The sequence below is a fragment of the Akebia trifoliata genome, chromosome 13, assembly GCF_017979445.1.
Source record: "Akebia trifoliata isolate Shusen 1 chromosome 13, ASM1797944v1, whole genome shotgun sequence".
NCBI lineage: Eukaryota > Viridiplantae > Streptophyta > Magnoliopsida > Ranunculales > Lardizabalaceae > Akebia > Akebia trifoliata.
Genome location: NC_141387.1, coordinates 6704147 through 6725237, shown reverse-complemented (window position 1 = coordinate 6725237; position 21091 = coordinate 6704147). Strand labels below are relative to the sequence as shown.

The 21091-nt window shown below is 35.9% G+C and overlaps 2 protein-coding genes across 2 annotated transcripts; both read right to left on the bottom strand.

The window, feature by feature from the left end:
• Nucleotides 1-6930: 6930 nt before the first annotated feature.
• LOC147387604 (uncharacterized) lies at nucleotides 6931-9951 on the bottom strand. The gene is made up of 2 exons (XM_086421715.1): nucleotides 9465-9951; nucleotides 6931-9220 (listed from the first exon to the last, which is right to left on the bottom strand). Exon 2 carries the CDS (start codon nucleotides 9147-9149, stop codon nucleotides 8292-8294), a length of 858 nt encoding a protein of 285 aa, XP_086277841.1. The 5' UTR covers nucleotides 9150-9220; nucleotides 9465-9951; the 3' UTR covers nucleotides 6931-8291.
• A 6466-nt stretch (nucleotides 9952-16417) lies between these two features.
• On the bottom strand, nucleotides 16418-20859 carry PSKR2 (phytosylfokine-alpha receptor 2). Its single transcript, XM_086421362.1, has one exon. The coding sequence runs from the start codon at nucleotides 20200-20202 to the stop codon at nucleotides 17053-17055; it is 3150 nt and encodes a 1049-aa protein (XP_086277488.1). The 5' UTR covers nucleotides 20203-20859; the 3' UTR covers nucleotides 16418-17052.
• Nucleotides 20860-21091: the final 232 nt, after the last annotated feature.

Below are 21091 nucleotides of genomic sequence, written 5' to 3'. Positions count from 1 at the left end.
CAATCAAGGAAGAATTTGAAAATGGAGAAGAAGACATTTACGTTGCAGTTGGAAAGAGTAATTCCAGCATGGAAGCTCTCTTGTGGGCACTCAAGCAATATGCGACCAAGCCTTCTTCTAGCTTTATCTATCTTGTTCATGTCTTTCCCGAAATTCACCACATTCCCACTCCATGTAAGTTCATTCTGTCTATCTAGAATCTATTGTTGGTCAACCGAGTTGGCCCATTCGATTTTTTGTGGAGACGAAGGGTTTTCTGTCGAGAGGAGAGATAGAGAGAGAGAGAGAGAGAGAGAGAGAGAGAGAGAGAGAGAGAGAGAGAGATGATATGTTAAGAGAAGCAGTGAGTTTGTTTAAAAAAAAAAGAGGGAGTTTTTTTTAAATAAACTAAAACTTGTTTCTTATATGGAACTGACGTGAGAACACCCCTATACCGTTGTTTTCTCTCCATCCAACAACTGAGAAACATCTGCTTTTCAGATGGTTTTGAGGACGTCCCTCGAACCGCCCCCTATATATATATATGTGTGTGTGGGGGGGGGGGGGGGGGGGGGGGGGGGGGGGGGGGGGGAGGGGGTCAGGATTAGGGGTGCAACTTGGTTCGGTTTAGAGCAAAATCAGAACTGAACCGACCAAGGTCGGTTCCATTATATGGGAACCAAAACCGAATGGAATTGATCTAGAACTGAAGCAACCCAAACCGTCCTTAATTCGGTTTGGTTTGGTTCGGTTTCATGGGTTGTCAAAAAACTTCAACTAATATATTTTTTTTTGTTAAATAAAAAAATATCTATTTTTACTAAACTTTATCTAATATTTAAGAGCAAAACCAAAAATTGTCAAGTGATAATAAGAGAATAGAAACTAAGATAATAAAACAGCGTAAAAGCATAACAAGATCTCCTTCAAGAAAATAGAGAACATAAGCACAAACAGTGAAATTATTTCAAAACAATAATATTTTTTATGATTTTCAAAATAAATAAAAAAACATCCAAAAAATAATCTAACAATCAACAATATAGAAGAGATAGGTAAGTGAGCAACCCATTCATAAAAGCAACCAAATCACAGAGGTAGGGATGATCCGTCGACTGTTAGAGTTGAGAGATAGCCTGCAGCCGCATACCTTGCAAGTTGCAAGAGGAGAGAGAGAGAGAGAGAGAGAGAGAGAGAGAGAGAGAGAGAGAGAGAGAGAGGGAAGGAAAGATGACTTTGGTCGCCAGAGTTGAGAGGCAGACCGCACACTGGCAGCCACACGCCTTACAAGTTGCAAGAGGAGGGAGAAAGAGGACCCCAACCGCCAGAGTTGAGAGCAGCCCACAGCCCACAACCCACAGTCGCAAGAAATGAGAAAGAGATAGAGAGAGTTTAGGAGGGAAAGATAAAGATGGAAATAGAATGAGAAAAGTTATTCTTTAGGGTTTTTAAAAAAAATTATATTTAATTTTAAAATAACAGGTTGGTTCAGTTTTCGGTTTGATTCGGTTATTTATCACGTCTGAACTGAGAATCGAACCAAACTCATTGGTTCTTTATTTTAAACTCGAAACCGAACCGTTATTAGTATAAATTGAACCAAACCAATCCAAAATTCACGGATTGATTCAGTTCTCGATTTGAACTGAATTAACTTGCACCCCTAGTCAGGATCCCTTGATTTCCAAGAACGACTTATGAAAAAAATACATGATCACAACACTTTAAATGCAAAATCCAATGGTTGAGATGTATCCTTGGGATGAGTATCTTCGAGATTTGTCTTATCAAGATACTCATAAATCTCAACCATTGGATTTTGTGTTTAAAGCGTTGGGATCATGTGTTTATTTTCTTGTGTCATTCTTAGGAGTCAATGGATCCCAACCCTATACATACATATATATTATATGAGAAAGGTTGCATGGATTGAGGGACCATGTAGAGTATGGACTGAGGTCTACATTTGGGTCATGTGGACTACCCCAAATCGTCCAAATGACAACTCAGTCCTCTTGTTTTTGGTCTAGATTGGGTTTGAGAAAAAAAAATTCTCCAAAAAAGGTGTTTTTTTAGTCAAAACAGTTTAAAAATGGACAACCATTGGGTATGTTTGATTGCACATGGAAAATAGGGTGGAAAATCAATTTCCATGGAAAATAACATTTTTCATGTGTTGATTGCATTTTTCTATGGAAATTAATTTTCCACCCCGATAAAAAAAACCACCAAAATATGGATTTCACTTTCTCATATTTTTTATTTTCAAAATATCATCTTCTTCTTTCCTACTCATATATTTTTCTTCCCTACACCACAATCACTACCATAGCCACCATCACACTAACCTCGCCATCGTCACCATTGCCATCGTTGTCATCACCATCTTTAGCCACCTTCATTTTCTCTTTCTCTCTCTCTCTCTCTTCGTCTTCTTCTTCTTCTTATTTTCCTTCCCTCACCTCCGTCGCCATCACCACCACGTTTTCCCCTCTTCTTCCTCACTTACCTCTGTCGCCACCACCACCACGTCCTCCCTCTTATCATTTCTCAAGCCTCTTCTTCTCTGTCCCAAGCTTCTCTCTCTCCTCTCATCTTCTTTCTCCTCCTCCTCTTCTTCTTCTTTATCTGTTTTAGATAATTTTCCCATGATTTTATCCAAGTAAAATCAAACAATGGAATTTCATTTTCCAGTCCTACATATTTTTCACTATTATTTTTTTTATAGAAAGTCACTTTCCATACAATCAAATATACCCTTAGATATAAAATATAAATCCAATGGTGGAAAAAATCTCTTTTTTCAATTCTATTTTTGCAGGAGTTCATAAAATTTCATGTTCTATATGCATGTGGCGTCAGATGGTGTATTTAGGCGCTACTTTGACATGTGGTTCATAGAGATAGATGGTCTTTTAGTCCATATAACTGGATCTCTCTCTCTCTCTCTCTCTCACGCGCACGCACACACACACACACACACAAAGTATATGCATATATAATTTCTCAATTAAAATGGAGATTAATGCGCCCCTATTTTAAAGAAAAGTAATATGATTGACTCTAGATGGACTTTAAAAGGTACATGAATTCATAATTAGGTAAAGCTCAAAAATCATTCTGAAACCCAATCAAAGCTCTTTAGGTTTGGGATTGGACTGCATCCTTAAGATTGGGTTAGGGCTCATGAAACCCACTCGAGCCAGCCCACTGACAGCCTTAGTCAGTAGGCCAACAGTGTAATAGATGGTATGCAATGGAGACTAGAGTTGAGTTTCAACCCACTATCTGCACTCCAATGGAAATCCCTAGTATAGTGCTACTAATCTCTAGGATCCTATAATATCTTTCCATCATAGCCATACGTTGAATAAGCCAACATCATTGGATATTAGAAAAGTTGGATATGTGTGAAACACATTAGGGGTTTTAGGGCATAAAATGGGTCCAACATGACCCTAAATCCGAGTGAACTTAAAATCGAATTTAGCAGGTTTGGATCCTTAGAGTAGACCTGAACGAAAAATAGGTCAAATTTGGTTTAATGTCCCTCTACCCGACTTTGATATTGGTTGGATATGGATCCACCCGTATCCAAATATATTGTTTGGAAATATATAATTCAGAATATCTTTTTTGTCTACTACTTTTCTACAACATATATTCCTATAAAATGAAAGAGTATAATAATAAAATAAAATATTATTACTAGTTTGCAACAAAATATCAAATGTTCGGAACTATACAATCTGATTCGACTCGGACCCAATTATGGTATAAATTAGTAGGATCTGATTTGGATCTAGATCCAAATCAGTATAAGGAAATCCGAATTTGTATACAGATATACTTGATCTAAATCGAGTTTGATCCATTTATGCCCTAAATCCTTTGGCCATCTAACATCTTTTACTAGGAGTGCACACGGGTTGGTTTGATTCGTGTTAGGCATACAATTGTAATCAAATCGAACTTGATTGATTCTACAAATCCGGAATCAAAATCGAACCAACTACCCCCTAGAATCGAACCACAACCCAAATCAACCTTGGGTTTGGTTCGGTTCGATTCTAGGATTCCCTAAATCGAGAACTGAACCAAATCGATTTTTCAAAATTGTAAATAAGAATCGAACTAATGAACTAAAAAATCGAATCAAATCAATCTAAAATGCCTTGATTCAATTCGATTCTCGATTTGACCTGACCCAATCCCTATCCTTTACACCTAAGAGAATCAAGACCCATTCTTCAAAAAGAAAAAAAAAAAAAAAAAAAAAAAGAAGAAAAAAAACAAATAAATAATAATAACTTTTATTATATTTTTGCAAAGAAGGTTGAATCACTTATGAGATTTAGCTAATCCATGAGGTGACGCACTTGTTGACGAAAATGGACTTATAATTAAACAATAAACATTCTAAGATGCAATATTTTTAAATCTGTCCCTTCTATAATGGAGTGCGTACAACGGATGTCCTGCAAATACCCACATATTGGTGGGGAACCACATCAAATTCCAATATTTGATGAGATGGTGATGGAAAAGTGGGTCCACCAATAACTTAGTAGCTATACATTAGTGATATTTTTAGGAAAAAAAATAAAATAAAAATTGGTCCTACATGTAAATATCATTGAATTCAGATGAGGCATTATAAGGCCAGACAGAGTGGGTGGTTTCTCATGCAAACCATGGAAGGACAAGATGATGACTAGCTAGGCAGGCCAGTAGCAAAAGATGGAGAGGCCCAATCACCCATCCATTATACATTATCAGTTGTGATTGAGAGAGAATCTTTGAAGTAAGATTAGTGTGATTCACGTGTTACATAAGTAACCTCCTAGTGTATTATCCATGTACTTTTTTCCTCAACTCATAGAGACACTCATTCACTCACTCAATAGGAATACAAGTGAGAAAATTTGTACTTCATACACACTCAAGAGATTTGGATGATCTCATATTGATAGGTTTGGCTCTTGAGTTACCTAGAATTGGAATCATTAATTTTTATTTATTTATTATTTTTATTAAAAAAAAAAAAAAAAACACATCAAAAGATGAGAGTTTCTTCCAAGAACACAACATATTATTGATAAAAAATATTAATAATACAATTACAATTTGCACATACCAACTAACTTAGTTTGTAAAGTCTTTGGTTGTGATGATACCATAGCAAAATCTTGTCATAACAAAGTTATTGAACTCATTAAAAACATGTTTATTATAGATAAAATAAAGTTACAATTTGTCTCGTCAATATATGAGTCCATTTTAAAAAAAAAAAAAATTAAAATTCCTTTATAAACAACAATAGTGTTTTTTTTTTAAAAAGAAGTGTCCCACTTTAAAAGTGAACACGTAATTTACATGAAAACTTAAAGAAATTTAAATAATAGCAATTATTAATTTTAATAAGAGGTAGGAAAACCTTCAACCATCTACATTATGAAAACAAATAAAATAACAAATAGATTTTGGATACCTATAAAATAAACAACATTGATTTTGATTACTTTTAGACCCAACTAGCTGGGTATAGAAGAAGAAGAATCCAAAATAATTTTTTATTTATTCTAGTAAAATGGGTATCCACGAATGGGAGTAAATCATCTGTAGAATTTTATTCCTATAACTCCCAGCATCATTTTTACGACAGTCAAGAGAGTGACATGTTGCAAAAGATAAACACCACAATCATTTAGCTTTCGTGCCTTCGATTAAATTTAAAAACTAATAGAAAAAAAGACCTATTTTAGGTTAGACAAGGGCGTTGAAAATCAAGGAGCACTAAACTTTCAAATTTAAACAATTGGATTTTGTTATGTTTTGGTAAGATCCCAAGTCACACACTGAAATCAATTATCGAAATTAATCTCTTCTAACAACAAATGGATTAATTTCAATAATCATACTCCAAAAATGTGTTGCAAAGCAAGTGCAAGTAACAATAAAGAAAGTAGAGAAATGAACATAAGTACACAACCACAACATAAGATTTATGTGGTTAACCTACAACAGGGGTACATCCACAAATAAGTCGGCAAGTAGAAAGTTACTAAACAAGGAAGAAATTACAACAATGGAGGTCTATACTTACCTCCAACACTTTGGTAAAATCCGCCAAATTTCTACACTCAATTCTAGTAAGAACCCAAACAAAAAAATCCCAATTCCATTCCTGTGATCACAATGTAAAGATCACTCTCAAGAACTTTGAATTTCTAGATGTTACAGGAGAACAAAAAATACTTATAAAGACTTCATGTTTTCTCACACCCTCTACCAAAGAGAAAATTCGATTTTAGAGAAATCTCCTTTTATGGATCATAATTACTATTAAGGAACTCCCTTTTGTTTTTCATAAGCTAATAAAAGAAAAAAAAAACTAAAATAGCCTACAAAAGTGAAAAAATCCATCAACCCACAAAAATAAAAAAATATGATGATTTTATATCACCAAACTCAACATGTTAACTAATCGTCGAAAACTATTACAGGAACTAGGGGTGCATAGTGGATCGGGTAAATCCGAGAACCGAACCAATCGAAAACCTTTTGGATTGGATTGATTTGGATTGAGCATGATTTGGTTCAGGTATGAATTGTAAAACACAAAATTGATTGATTTGGTTCGATTCCAAATTAGGGGTATAATAGAACCGTACAAATCCGAGAATCGAATCAATTTTATATTTATTATAATATATATATATTTAAAAATAAAATATAATCTTAAAAGATAAAAGGTAAAAACATTCAAACAATACTCAAAGTCTTAAATCCCTTTCTTAATTTCTTTCATGTATTCTCTTTTCTTCAAGTTCTTGAAAGAAAACCTAGTCTTGTCTCCCTCACCTTGCCACTCGTTACCTTTCTTAGTTTCTTTTGTCTATTTTATAATTTTTTCATGATTTTCATTTTTAATGTGTTATGCGTGATGGCTTTTTTATATTTATTTTGTTTAATTTTAAGTTTTAACTATTTTAATTTTACTATTGAAAATAATAAATATGAGAACCGAGAACAGATCCGAACCAATCCGAATCAAGGTTGGTTTGGATTGGTTCGATTCTATAGGGTAATTGAATTGATTTGATTCCAAATTTGTAGAATTGATCATGTTTGTTTCGATTCCGATTTTGCCACAAATCCGAATCATGTGCACCCCTAACAGGAATGGAAAAAAAAAACACTATAGAAGATCTACTCCCTATGCAACACTCTTAATTAGAAATGAAAATTTCTCTCCTTTCATAATATTGGAGAGGATTCCCTAAGAAACTCGCATTATTAATTCAATCACATATCTTATAATATTTTTCTACCCTAAAACATTTCAGTGGTCAATACAATAAGTCCATGACGACTACCGTACATGGAAAAAATGTCATGTTCCACGCCATAAGACCTTGACAAAAACCTAATAAAAGCATCCATCAACCTTTCATAAAGTCAAAATCATAAACAACTAGGGAAAAAAAAAAGACTAGGTTTTTAAATCAAGAGAGAAGTGTATAATCTAGGGACATTTTGTTGGTGATCCAACTTGGTTGGATGCAAGTGGTGAGTCCAAAAAACAGTATGTCTCGATATCTAACATTTTCCTTCTTTTAATGCTTTATTAAATACTTAAAACCAGCCTAAACGAAGGAATTTGGGGGTGGAACCAGTGAGAGAGAGAAAGAGAGAGAAGAATTTATTCTCTGAGTAGAGATATTTACTTTGGCAGCCAAAAGATATGCTGAGCTTCGGAAACCACAATCTCCGCCACCACACACCTTCCCACACATTCTTTCTCAGCTTCTTTTATTGTACCAAAGAATCAAGATTCGGTCTCTAGACATTGCTAATCTTTGTGTGTGTGCGTGTAAATCTCTAGGAAAATTTAGTCTTAGATCTCTTAACATCCCTGAGAGAGAAAGAGGATTGGAACGCACATGCGCTAAAAAAGAACCATCTTGTCAACTTTAAAGAACATAAAACTCTTGAGTCTTGTCTTCTTCACTTTCATCTTTCTCTCTGAGTGATACATTACAGACTATGATCATGCAACAAGATTGGAAGCTAAATAAAATAACTGAAATACCCATCAAGAGTTTAAAGTTTGAACACTTACCCAAGAAAACCCACATCACAATAACCTCTCCCACCCATGTGTTATTCAAGCAATTTTCAACATACCCACATAGAAAAAAGTAAAAAAAAAAAAAAAAAAGTTTTCAATGATGTTTGTAGAGAAAAAAGTTAAAAAAACAAAAACTGAATTTATGAAGTGGGGTCATGAAGTTTGATGATCCTATAAATTACAAGAAAGAAGGTGAAGAAGAAGAAGATGGTGGTGGGGGTGATGAACCAAAACCTGATAGATCATTCCAGTGTAATGGGTTCAAAGAAGAACCACTAGTACCACTAGTATTGTTGTTGTTGCTCCAATAACCAGCTTCAGAGGAGATAGGATGATTAGAATTGTTGTTGTTGAAGCTTTGATGAGGCCACTCTTGATGAGAAGTAGAAGTACTATTTGGTTGAATTATATTATCCTCCAAAGTATGATCTGAACTACCCATGCTGAAAACTTGTGGCTGATGAAGCTGAAGACGCTGTTGTTGCTGATGATGAAGTTGTGGATTAAAAGAAGGAAGATTGAATCCTTGTAACAGAGCCATGTTAGAACCCCCAACAAAATCTCCACCAACATTAATGGGTTGATTGAAAGATTGAATTGCTGCAAGAGAAGATAAAAACCCTCCACTAGGATAATAAATTGGAGGCACTGAAGTGGGTATTGTAGAGGATGAAATGTTCTGATCAATCCCTTTGTTCCTCAATTGGGTTTGTGTTGTTGTTGTAATTGTTGGTAAATTTGATGGGTTGTTGTTGAGGAGATTATCAGAAGAAGAAGAGGGTTTCTTTGATCTTTTTCCCTTTCTACACCCACCACCAACAGGAACGTTTCTTAGGGTTCCTCCTTGAGTCCAATATCTTCTACAAGTCTTACAGAAGTAACGAGGCTGTGAGAGACTGTAGTTGTTATAATAGCAAAACTTGGTGTTTAGAGACTCACAACGAGGACATTTTTGAGGTTGTTGTGGTGGTGGTGGTGGTTGGGTTTCCTGGTGTGGCTTTATTTCTCTTCGATCCTGCTGTTGCACCCCCTCCATTCTCTCTCTCTCTCTCGGCGTTACGAATTGGGTACGAAACGTATCGTATCGGTGAGTGGGTTTTTGAGAATCTTTGCAGAGAAGCAAAAGCAAAACAGCAGAAATCGTTACTTTTCGAAGAAGGAATTCTTGATACCCGTCAAAAGAAACTAGAGTTTAGAAGAAGAAAAGTGAGAAAGAGAGGGATTTCTGATCTCTGATTTCTCTACCAACCCATCAAAATCTCATTTTTAGATCTTCAACTCTCTTTACCTCTTTATCTGATAAAAAGAACTGAAGAGGTAGAGAGATGGAGATGAAACGAGAGATACTCACCGGTTAATTCTGCAAGATTGAGAAGAGGAAGTACGTTTGATGCACGAAGAGAGAGAAAGTGATGTAAAATTTCTGAATTTGTGAGAGAGACTTTTCAGGAAAATTGGTTGACTAATAGTACAGTAACAGAGAAACTGATACCTTCATTTCAACTTCAATCACAAATTTCTTCCTCATCAAATAAAATTAAAAGAGAGAGAGAGAGAGAGAGAGAGAGAGAGAGAGAAAGAGATTGAGAAAAAAGAAAGAAACCCAGATCGTTAATTGGATTAAATAACCAAATACAAGAACTTTAACAAAAGAATTCAAATAAAGATAGAGAAAAAGAGAAACCCAGTTTGATTGACAAAGTAAGAACTAAAGAAGAATAAAGAAGAAAGCAAGAGAACAATTGAAGAAGAAGAAGTTAGAGATTAAAGGCTAAAAAGTATAACTAATGAACTTCAGCAACTCTCTCTCTCTCTCTTTCACCAGTTACCACCACTTCCATCTTTCATTTTATTCTCTTCTACTGTTCAGTGGTGACATGTGTCAATCTCCATGATTCTATTCTACAGAAAAGAGAAATTCTATCGCCACACCAACTTTTACTTACAACACCCCAACCATTTTATTTGTAATAAAAAAAATTAGGATTCAGTAGTTATTCGATGAGGTTTCAATTCGGATAAATTCATAAAAAATTGGTATAAAATTTGAGAAATTTTCAGATAATGTACAAATGATATTTTAGGACTTCTTACTAAAACTCATTGTCATTTTGTTTGATAATGAAGTATCTTGTAAATAATGGACTGAGCTTATATCTAGGTTTTGTTCAATTCATAGACCATGGTATTCTCTAAGGACTAGTCATGGGGTTTGTGCAATGCCCATTCATCACACACACCGGGTAAGTGAGAGTGCGCCTTCGCAAGTGACCCTTGAAGAATTATTGCTAATATTAGGTATTGAACTTACAACCTATGGGTATTAATCGTTTATTGATTTGAAATTACCATTAAACCAACCCTTTGGGGTTACCCATCATCTTCAATCTTCAATTTCCATAAAATTCTATTTTGTCATTGGAATTTGAATGTTAAAGAAAATAAAATTTTGAAGGAGAAGGGTAAAAAATATTATCATATTTTGTGAGTAATTTATAAAACATTGATTACCAATTTAATCAATAAATATCTTATTTGGAGAATTTTAAGATTTTTTTTTAGTCATGATAATATGACTTGTCAAGTGGCATACTTGGGATACGTGGCTCCCTCGGGATACACATTTTATAGGGGAAGTGCTATCGTGTATCTTGAGGCATAAAGATCTACGATTCTCAAACTTGTTGCGTCAGGGAGTCGATTGAGTATGTCACCTGACAGGTCATATTATCACGTTTCTTCTATTTTTTTTTTTTTAAATTTCGGAGAATTTTAATGATTATGATTTACATATGAATGATGTGTTACAAGTAAAAATTGGTGTGTTAATAGCAGTTCTCTAGAAAAGAGAGATGGGTCCCACTTTAAAATTCCAAGATCCGGAGGTCATCTATCTCTTACATGGAAGATTGGGGCATCAAACTTGAGCTTTATTGCAAGATAGCGAAGTTTTGTTGTTTGTTAGAGGGGGTGATGGAGCACGTGCCACAGCCCCAGGCCAAGTAACGGAAGAGGCCAGAGTGAGGAGTGACGTCCGTGTCCGTTAAGAGTTGCAACTGCTCCACGGCCTTCACCCAAAAAGGACAAACGCTAACATGTTGTTCGTGCGACAGAGATATGGAGACAGCTATCTAATGCAACTGGGGTCCATCAACATCAATTAACCCTATCCCTTTGGATTTACACGTGGTTCAGCTAATCCATGATTGATGATGGAATTTTTTTTTTTTTTTTTTGATTGGATGTATGATTAATTTCCCCAAAATTGGTGAATGGAAACTATAGACACCATGTAGGGTGTTCGGATGTTGGTATAGATCTGTCTTGGATTATCTCGTATCGATCTCTCCGTAACGCTCTTCCGCTCTTGACCTTGTTGTGCCAACTCCTCCTATAGCCCTTGTAACATCTAAATTTTTGGTTGGCGATAACTTTGTTTGTTTCCATCCCCTTTTATGTCGACAATGTTTGGCATTGTGTTAGATCTCGACTTTGTTAGATTACCATCCTATAGTCATTGCTTCATCCTTTTAGGCCACGGTTGTCATAAGTCACTGTCACCTCTTCATGATTTAGGAATGTCGTCGGAGTTTTTCAATATAAGATTTGGCATGTGTCACAGGTGTCAACTAGCTTAATTGGTTGAGTCTTTGGGTGATGATTCCAGAGACCTTGCATTTAAATCCACAAGTATCGAATTACTGAATTCATTAAAAATAGACTTACCAATCAAAATAAATAAATAAAATGATTTGGCATGTATTTATCATTGACAAAAGAGTCCTTTTTTACGTTGGGATTTACTAAAACATGCCAAGCATTGTTGAGGAAGTTCGTTCAATGTCAAGGTTTTTTTGCCACCCGATGCTCGTTGTGCCAGAGGGTGAGTTTTGCGTATAATGCACATAGTCACTCTTCTTTGCTCCTTGACTTGGGTATCGAGCTAAAAGATTCCCAAAAACACTTCCATCTGTGACACGTTTCATGGACATCTCGCATAAATTTGATACCAAAATCTTACTTTTAGTCCATCAGAATAGTTTTTCATGAGATTATGAATATATTAAAAGTATATGCAGATGACCTTCACAATAGGCAATTCATGTCAGATTGAATGTCAAATATGATATTAATATAGATCCTTCATATATGAGTACCAACAAGGATAAAAAATAAGGCGTAAATATAAACTATTCATACTATATATTTGAAGCCAGGTTGTTGAATCCTAATTACGTAACCTAAATTCAATGAACTTAAGAATTATACTTCGACCCTACTTTGTGGGATCAAGATCAAGGCCCTCATTTATTTGGTTGGGTGGTTAGGGTTAGTTGACCACCTATCCAATCGATAGTCTTGTATATTATGTCCAATGCTTATGCATGTAAAAGGTCTTAAAATTTTTTTTTGTAACATTTTGGAGTCGATTCGTCTGATTACGATATTATCAATAGATTTGAGCTAAAAATGCACAAAATATGCCTAATTATTAAAATGGATCCCCTTTTCTTCCTTCAAAAAGGATCTTTAATTCTCATCCCTCCTTTTTGTTGGTTTTTGTGTTAATGCTTCTCTCCCAATCAGAAGAAAGTCATTGTTTGGGAACAATTCTTGTGGAAACAGTTTGTCCATTTTCTAAGAGACAAAGACATGTTCCCTCCTTGGTTTGTCAAGAAAAACTTTGAAATAAAAAGTATAAAAAAAAATTAAAATACTCAATTTTGAACTTAAATAACTTGAATAATGGTGAGTAGGGGTCATTAGATTAAAAAAAAAAAAAAAAAAATTCATTAAAAAAAAAATTAAGGTGATTTAGACATTCTTCTCCATGTTTTGGTTAATATTTGAGACAACCCGTGTTTTCAAACTGAAGTTACGCTCACTTGAGCTCATTCTACTTTGAACAACTTAAAAATGGACTTAAATGCTCTCATCTTCAAGTTTTAGCCAAAATTCCTTAATTGTTCGTCTAGAATTTTTATAAAACGATAAATTCACTTTGATGATACGTGAATCTCCCTTCATTTCACACAATATTTATATGCAAGGGACTTGTGACAAACTTCTCGATCGATGAAACGAATTGAGTAAAAACCCCCTTGATAAGCCCCACTAAGGATTGGATCAGAGCAAGAAAAGATGGGATTTCGGGTCTGATCTAATCAATTTACAATCCTAACCCTAAGCAGCTAATTAATAAATGACTCAAGATCCAATATGGTGTTCTGTTCTTATAAAATAGAATAGGTGTCTACGTGCGACATTTTAGTTGGTGCTTAAAACACCTCAAACTCCTAATCAAACCGTTCACGGAGCCCAATGTCTTTACTATCTAATGACATTGTGCCACATAAACACTATTCCTCTCTATCGAAACGGGACACCTTATGCGATCCCGACACTTAATAAATTAGAGGCCTTAACTTTAAGTCTTCCCTAACTGACCAGATCCAACCTTGCATCCAAACAAATCCAATTTCCAACTGATCTCATCATACTTGCCTGCCATACCTACTTTACTAATGCCCTAAAACTACAATCCAACACCTAATTTTGACATTCTAATCAACGCAATGAGCTTTACTAGGATGATATAGGCACACAAAAGGTTGAGCTTGAGAGACTGACCTCATGACCCACTAAGGATTGAAAATACAGTTAAATTTTTGCTGATGTTTGGTTTCAAAACTTTGTCAAGTTTCATGGTGAAAATATTTTCACTGCAAAATTTTGCGTTTTTACGAAACTTTGGGTAGGTTGGACCGAGCTCAACCCGATTGATGGGCAAGCTTGGGCCGAATTATGCAGAGCATAAATTGAGCCTAGGTTAGAATAACTCAACCCAACCTTAATTCGGATTGAGCTCAGATTAAGGGTTTGAGAGAACCTAATTCAACTTCATATAATAATATATAAATATTTTTATATTAATTATATGTTTTAAAGTAATCTCTAATTAAAATTATATTTTTTATTTATTAATTATATTTTTTATTTAAGCTATAAAATTTCTTTGCTAATCAAAATGAGTCATATTTCAAGGAAATTTTGAAAATGATATATTTTCAGCATTAATTCCCTAGATTATTGCTTACGTAGAAGGTTTAAATCCTCCACTTCGGTTGCATACGAGGTGATTTAGATTTGTGACCCTCCATATTTTGGTGAATATTTGAGATGCTCTGTATTTTCAAACGAGTTACATACTCCTTGACCTCGGTATACTTTGGAAGACTAATATAAAATGAATTAAACACCCCATCTTGAACCTCTAGTTAAAAACCTTGATTTTTTCTGTCAAAATCTGTCATCTTCAAGCACTCCAACCTCTATAGTGAATTATTTTGCTTCGTATTCGTCCCATCATTGTCAACCTCATCTTAACCTTTTGTAGAAAGCCCTCGATTTTTCTATCTAAAATCATATCGTTTTCTATGTTAAGGTTGATGGTCAGGGCATAAAATTATAATATCAAAGAGAGAGAAGATGATTGATTTTGGGAAGAAAAATGAGTTTTTTTTTTTTTTTTTTTTTATAGAGGTTGAAGAGAAGGACATTTAGGCCATTTTCTATTAGTCTCTCAGAAACGACCAAGGTCTTGGTGTATGTTATTAGTTTGAAAATACAGGGGGTATCTCTAATATTCACCAAACAACAAAATCACCCAATAAATGCCTTATTGCCCATCATAGAAGCTGTTCAGCTTTGTTCACTTCATGTTCTCTCATTTCTAAAGGTTGTCAATGGATCGGATCAGATCCAACATCCAATCCCTCCGATCCGATTACTGGTTCTTGATCTAATGATTCAATTTAATAACCCATTAGACCAGTTCTGGATCAACCACTTCCCAGTCCAATTGTTATTGAAATTTAAAAAAAAAAAAAAAAACACAAAACCACAACCCAACAAGAGTTCAATCCGATTCTTATTGGATCAGTTCTAAATCCAATTCTTATTGGATCGGTCGTAGATTTACCCAGATCCGATCCATTGAGGAATGCCAACACCATCCCTCACTACAAATGCATCTCCCTTATCTACAATCTCTAGGATCGGATCAGGTTTCATAACCATTTTTCGACTCCGTTCATCCCAAAATGATTTCAAGCTGAATCGTAACGGCATTTTGCAAATCAATCATATGAATTGTCACTATCATGGTATTCTTGATTGGATTTTTATTCTTCAATCCTTGGCATTTTCATAATCTTTCGGAAAGCAATTTTATAGGATCCACATACACAATATCCATTATCGAAATATGAAAAATGGATTCTATTAGCATCTTCTATCCAACTATAAAAAGTAAAAATAAAGAAGGATTTACTTTTTTTCTTCAATTGAACGTCTAGAGAAGACTTCTATGGCAGACAAATCTAGTCAAAGAGGATCTCCTTGTCTTAAACCTCTTCCACGGAAATGACCAGAAGATTTGCATCCTTGGAATCAAATTTTATAATTTGAGTTGAAACAAAAATTATATTTGAATGAGCCATTCAACTTTATCATATGCCGTTGATGTGACAACTTCGATTGCAAAATAACCACCAACTTCAGAATAATAAATTATAAAATAATAAAAAATCGTTCTTTAGGGAGCAATCTAAGAAGTGTTTTACATGACCCTAAGAATCTATGGGATAGACCTCAACGTGAAAATTAAAAGATATCGGCAACAAGTGATTGAGTTTAGTTTTCCTTCATGGGTAACTATTCACATAAGATATGGTAATTTGGAGAAACACAAAATTGTTTGAAGCACGGACTGAACATGTAGCATCGGTAAAATTAGTCAAAAATACTTCCTAGATCGATACCATTCACAAAGTTTTGTGGAGAGCTTTCGATGATGAAAGCAATGGAGTTTAAGTTTGGCTAAAAATATAGAGTGGGTATAACTTGTCGATGAATTTGCAAATAGAAGGTACTCTCTTCTGATGGTTGGAGGAGTGATCACAAACTCTATTTCAGGGCCATGGCAAAGCGAGATATGATTTACACACTAAAATGTAAATCCACAAATGGTAAGAAAACAAGCAGTTATATGGAAGAATCATGATAAAATGACTCCCCATGTGGCATACTCAATCGACAAGAATGTTCATAAAAGATGTCATTTGTTTTGACAGCTTTGGCAAAATGGTAGAAATTTGATCTAATACTATAGCTTAAGTTTAAATGAATATGAAGAATACATATTCATAGATGACATGGTTGGTGATAAATTTGGGGGTCCAACTCAAACCTAACTGGTAATGAGTGGAGAGGCCCATGAGCTTATACGGAGAGAGACAAGGCAATGAGTGTCCGATGTGGGACTAAACTCAACAGTTGACAAGTGGAAAGCCTTACTCATGCTTGCATCATAAAAGTAACAGTACAGAAATTCAAACTCAAGCTTCAATTACAAAACCCAAATCAGATAATGTAACGGCACAGCTCAAAATATCTCAAGAAAGTGTACTTACAATTGCAAAGGGGAAGGAATTATTCTCCAACTATAAGAGAAGGGATTCTAATGGCCTTCAAGCCTTCAATCTTCATATCTGAGACATGTATCAAACATATAAAGCAATAATAATCTTTAAAAAATGAGCTAAACTCGCAGATTTGAAATATTCGACACCCTTTGAGAGTAATTTTTTTTCAAAGCAAACAAAATTCTAACGTTGCAGTATACAATGGAAACAGATTGAAAACTAATTTCTTTATAACTTTATGGTGTATCTCAGAGACCACCCAACGTGGAAACACGGGTGTAACAGTTGCTCTAACAACCATATATACCTACAAGAACAAAATGTTTCTTTTTTACAACCTATATATCTTCCAATTTGGGACATAGCATCACAAATTCCATCTATGTCAAACCTTATATCATTATAAGTATAAGAGTAAAACATGACCTAACCCAAAGGTTAGGTATCATGAGTTCAAACACTATCAAGCCATAAAACAACTAGTTCAATGGAAGGTCTACGTCTTGGATCCGAGTCTATGCATTTACATGCAATTCCAAGTACCTCTAGAAGCTGATTCTCCTGAACTTTACTCCAAATAGATGTATCGATTATCTGTTCTTCTTTCTTCTCGGATTTCATCTGAAGAACCCATGACACCAAGTCCCGGCAACCCTTTCCTTTACACACATCCACGGGCCTCCTACCAGTAAGGAGCTCCAACAGAACAACCCCAAAGCTGTAAACGTCACCTTTGAAAGTAGCCGTCATTGTCTGACTGTATTCAGGAGGAATGTATCCTAAAGTCCCGACAAGATCAGTCGTCACATGAGTATCATAAGGATCAAGGAGCCTCGAGAGACCAAAATCTGCTAAACGAGCTTCAAATTTGTCGTCCAAGAGAATGTTACTAGATTTTACATCCCGATGGACGATATTAGGTTCACATGTCTTATGCAAGTAAGCCAGTCCTCTGCCCGCTCCTTGAGCTATCTTAAGCCTAGCATCCCATTTCAATGCCGACCCTCCATCAACCCTTTCATGAAGCCAATAATCCAAGCTCCCGTTCTCCATGTACGAGTAGATTAACAATCGATCGTTCATGTGCCGGCAATACCCTTGAAGAGGGACTAAATTCTTGTGTTGAGCTCTTGAAAGGGCTTCGACTTCAGCTCGGAACTCACGTTCCATCTGACCACAGTCACCCGATAGCTTCTTGATTGCAGCTTTTGTTCCATTTGAGAGATTGGCTTTGTACACCAGACCAAATCCTCCACAACCAATTATGTTTGCTTGGTCGAAATTGTTTGTCGATCTCAGTAGGTCAGCAATGGTTAGCTCCTTACAATCCGAATTCTGAAAGAGAAGAACTAACTTTGAAGACCCGAGTGCATCAGATAACCTGTGTGGCCCACATATTTCCTCCTCCACATCATCGACTGGATCTCCGACAACTTTCCTCGACATACTAAGAAGGACAACAGCGAAAAGCAAGGCAATACCCACACTTAAACTGATTGTTATACCAATAATACTGCTTCGATCAATCTTACCATTTGGTCCAGATCGGATCTCGGGCTTCAACCCTGTATTATTGCCAGCTGGACCACAAGAAGGACCAAATGTCCCACATAATCCAGGGTTCCCCTCGAAACTTGAGTTAGGGAAGCTAAGGAACTGTCCCCCGGTTGGAATCACTCCTCGTAAGTGATTATTTGCCACACTAAACTTCGATAAGAATGTGAGCTGGTTAAAAGACGGCGGGATCGACCCGTAGAGATCATTGCACGACAGATCCAAAACTTCCAAGTTCTCCATCTCCGAAATGTTATTCGGAATGGTCCCTGTGATGTTGTTGTTGCTCAAATCTAAGACATGGAGCCCCTTCAACCGCCCAATCTCAGGCCATATAGTCCCACTAATGTTATTGTTGCTCAATAATAATGATGGAGGGAAACTTGCAGCCTGGTTGTATTGCAGACCACTAGCACTTTGGTTACGTTTTACGTATAATGGTATAACAACAGATGTAGTAACCTCTTGTGAACAACTGTTTGGGGAAATAAGACTCTTTAAACCTGTCAAGCTTTTCGGGATTTCTCCTGTTAGAGAATTATTCGATATGTCCAAGTAAAAAAGATTGTCCATCTGACCAATCCAAGGAGGGATCGTACCACCTAAGCGATTCCACGACAAATCAAGAACCCGTAACTTCCTGCAATTCAATAACCACATAGGGATTTGGCCTCTAAGAGCACAGTTTCCAATGGCAAAGATCGTTAAGTTTTCAAACCCACTAACATTGCTTGGAATTTCTTCTCCATGAAAATTCTTGGTGAGGATAAGAGTGGTAAGATTTTTGCAATGCTGCAGGATGTCTAACGCCGCATTTAAGTTCTCAAAACTGTTGTTAGACAAAGAGAGTAAAGAAAGGGATGCGAGGTTTGCGAATTCTTTGGGGACTGGGCCAGAAAAGTTGTTCTTAGCAAGGCTTAAGGTTTTCAATTCCCGACAACTTGATAGTGTAGTAGGAAGGGGACCCATTAAATGATTAGTGGCAAGATCAAGTGAAGTGAGATTAGGCATTCCAGTGAAATCAAGACTAATAGATCCCGATAAAGAATTGTTCCGAAGATCAAGAACCCGAAGCATTGAACAGAGTTCCAGAGATGAAGGCAATGGCCCGGAGAAGAAATTAGTGTGTGCAATAAACTGTTCTAGTTCTGTAAGGTTGCCAAACACATTTGGTAGGGGATCTGAGAATCGGTTTCCGAAAATAACTAAAGATTTAAGATTGAAGAGCTTACTTAGTCTCGTGGTTAACTGACCCGAGAAATTATTGGCGGAGATCGATAGCTGCTCCAAAGATGACATTGAAAATAGAGTATCTGGAAGATGGCCCGAGAGCGAATTGGAATCCAAGTACAATTGTTTGAGAGATGTACTACAATTTGAAAAGCTTTCTTCCAAGAGACCTCCCGAGAACTGGTTCATCGATAAATCAAGAATCCCAAACGCAATTGAGATGCCACAGATTTTACTATCAATCCGGCCAGTGAAAGAATTGTTGCTTATATTAAAGACAGCGAGAATCGGAAAAGCCCTGAGTTCGACCAAATCTCCACTAAAATAATTGCTAGAGATATTAAGCAATCGGATTGATTTTAAACCAACTAGTGTCCCCGAAATCGGTCCTGATAGCATGTTGTAACTGAGATCAAGAACCTCCAATTGGTGCAAGTTGGAGAGCTTTTTAGGAACTACACCTTCAAGAAGATTGAACGAAAGATTGAGCAATTTCAGCTGATCTAGATGACACAATGACGGCGATATCATCCCTTTTAGACCTTGGCGAGGCAGAATTAACATGGTCACCCTACTTGAAACCGACCCATTAGTCCCATTTTCACAGATAACACCATCCCATTTACAACAATTAGATCCATCTGACCATGTCGAGATAATCGACCCATTTGTGAGGTTCCCTGCAAATTCCTTTAATGCTTGAAAGTCATTTCGATCACAGCTCTGGTTCATAGTTTCAAGACCAAAAGATGACCAAAAGAAGGAAACTAGGAGAACCCATTTGAGGAAATTCATTGGCACAAACTCCAGCACCACCATTACTCAAATCAAAGCCCAACACCTGATAAACCTTTACCAATCTGATCTTACTCTACATACTAAGAAAGAAAGAAAGAAAGGAACACATATGAGAAAACTTCAATCCCACATCCCAAAAAGCACCTCAAAAGCCACACAAAAGTCTCAGCCAAACAACACTTGCGGATGAAGCAAACAAGGAAAAGACCCAGAGCTCAAATCAGATCCATAGACCAAATAACAATGAAACCCACATGCCTTGTTCAAATTTGATATTGCTCCACAAATTGATTGAAGAACCTTCAGACCCACAAAACAACAAGAAGTCAGAAAGAACAATTGAAACAAGACTTGCAAATGAAGCAAAATAAAATAGATCCCAAGAGCTCAAATCAGATCCCTAGACCAAAAAAATAACAACAAATCTCAAAACACCTCAAAAACTACCCCGATGAAGATCATAATAACATCACTTACAACTGAAGTAAGGGTTCCCTGTGAACCCAACACCTTACTCAAGAAGCTACTATTTTATTTTTCTGAAAAAGGGCTCTTTTCCAAATCGAAGATAATACCCAAACCTCACTATCTCATTATATTTTCTTTTCATTAACAATGGACAGAACTAGAGAAAGAAAGATAATCAAAACAACAACCTAACAGAACACACACTATTACTTCCATCATAAATATATAAATAAATAAAAAGAATGTGTTTTTTAATGACTTTTGTGTATTAAATAGTTAAACTGAAGACATGAGAGCTGACCTTCAAAATCTTCTTTTCTTGTCTTCTTCACAAGTCGCCTGCCAACAATACCCAACTCACTCTCTCTCATGAAAGTCCAAAAAAAGTGGGTTTGGTGGGGTTTAATAGGTGGTAGAGGTAAGGGTGATCTAATAAGTACAA

Coding starts and splice junctions, on each gene's coding strand:
- LOC147387604 (XM_086421715.1), bottom strand. CDS start 9,149: ATGGAGGGGGTGCAACAGCAGGATCGAAGAGAAATAAAGCCACACCAG.
- PSKR2 (XM_086421362.1), bottom strand. CDS start 20,202: ATGGTGGTGCTGGAGTTTGTGCCAATGAATTTCCTCAAATGGGTTCTC.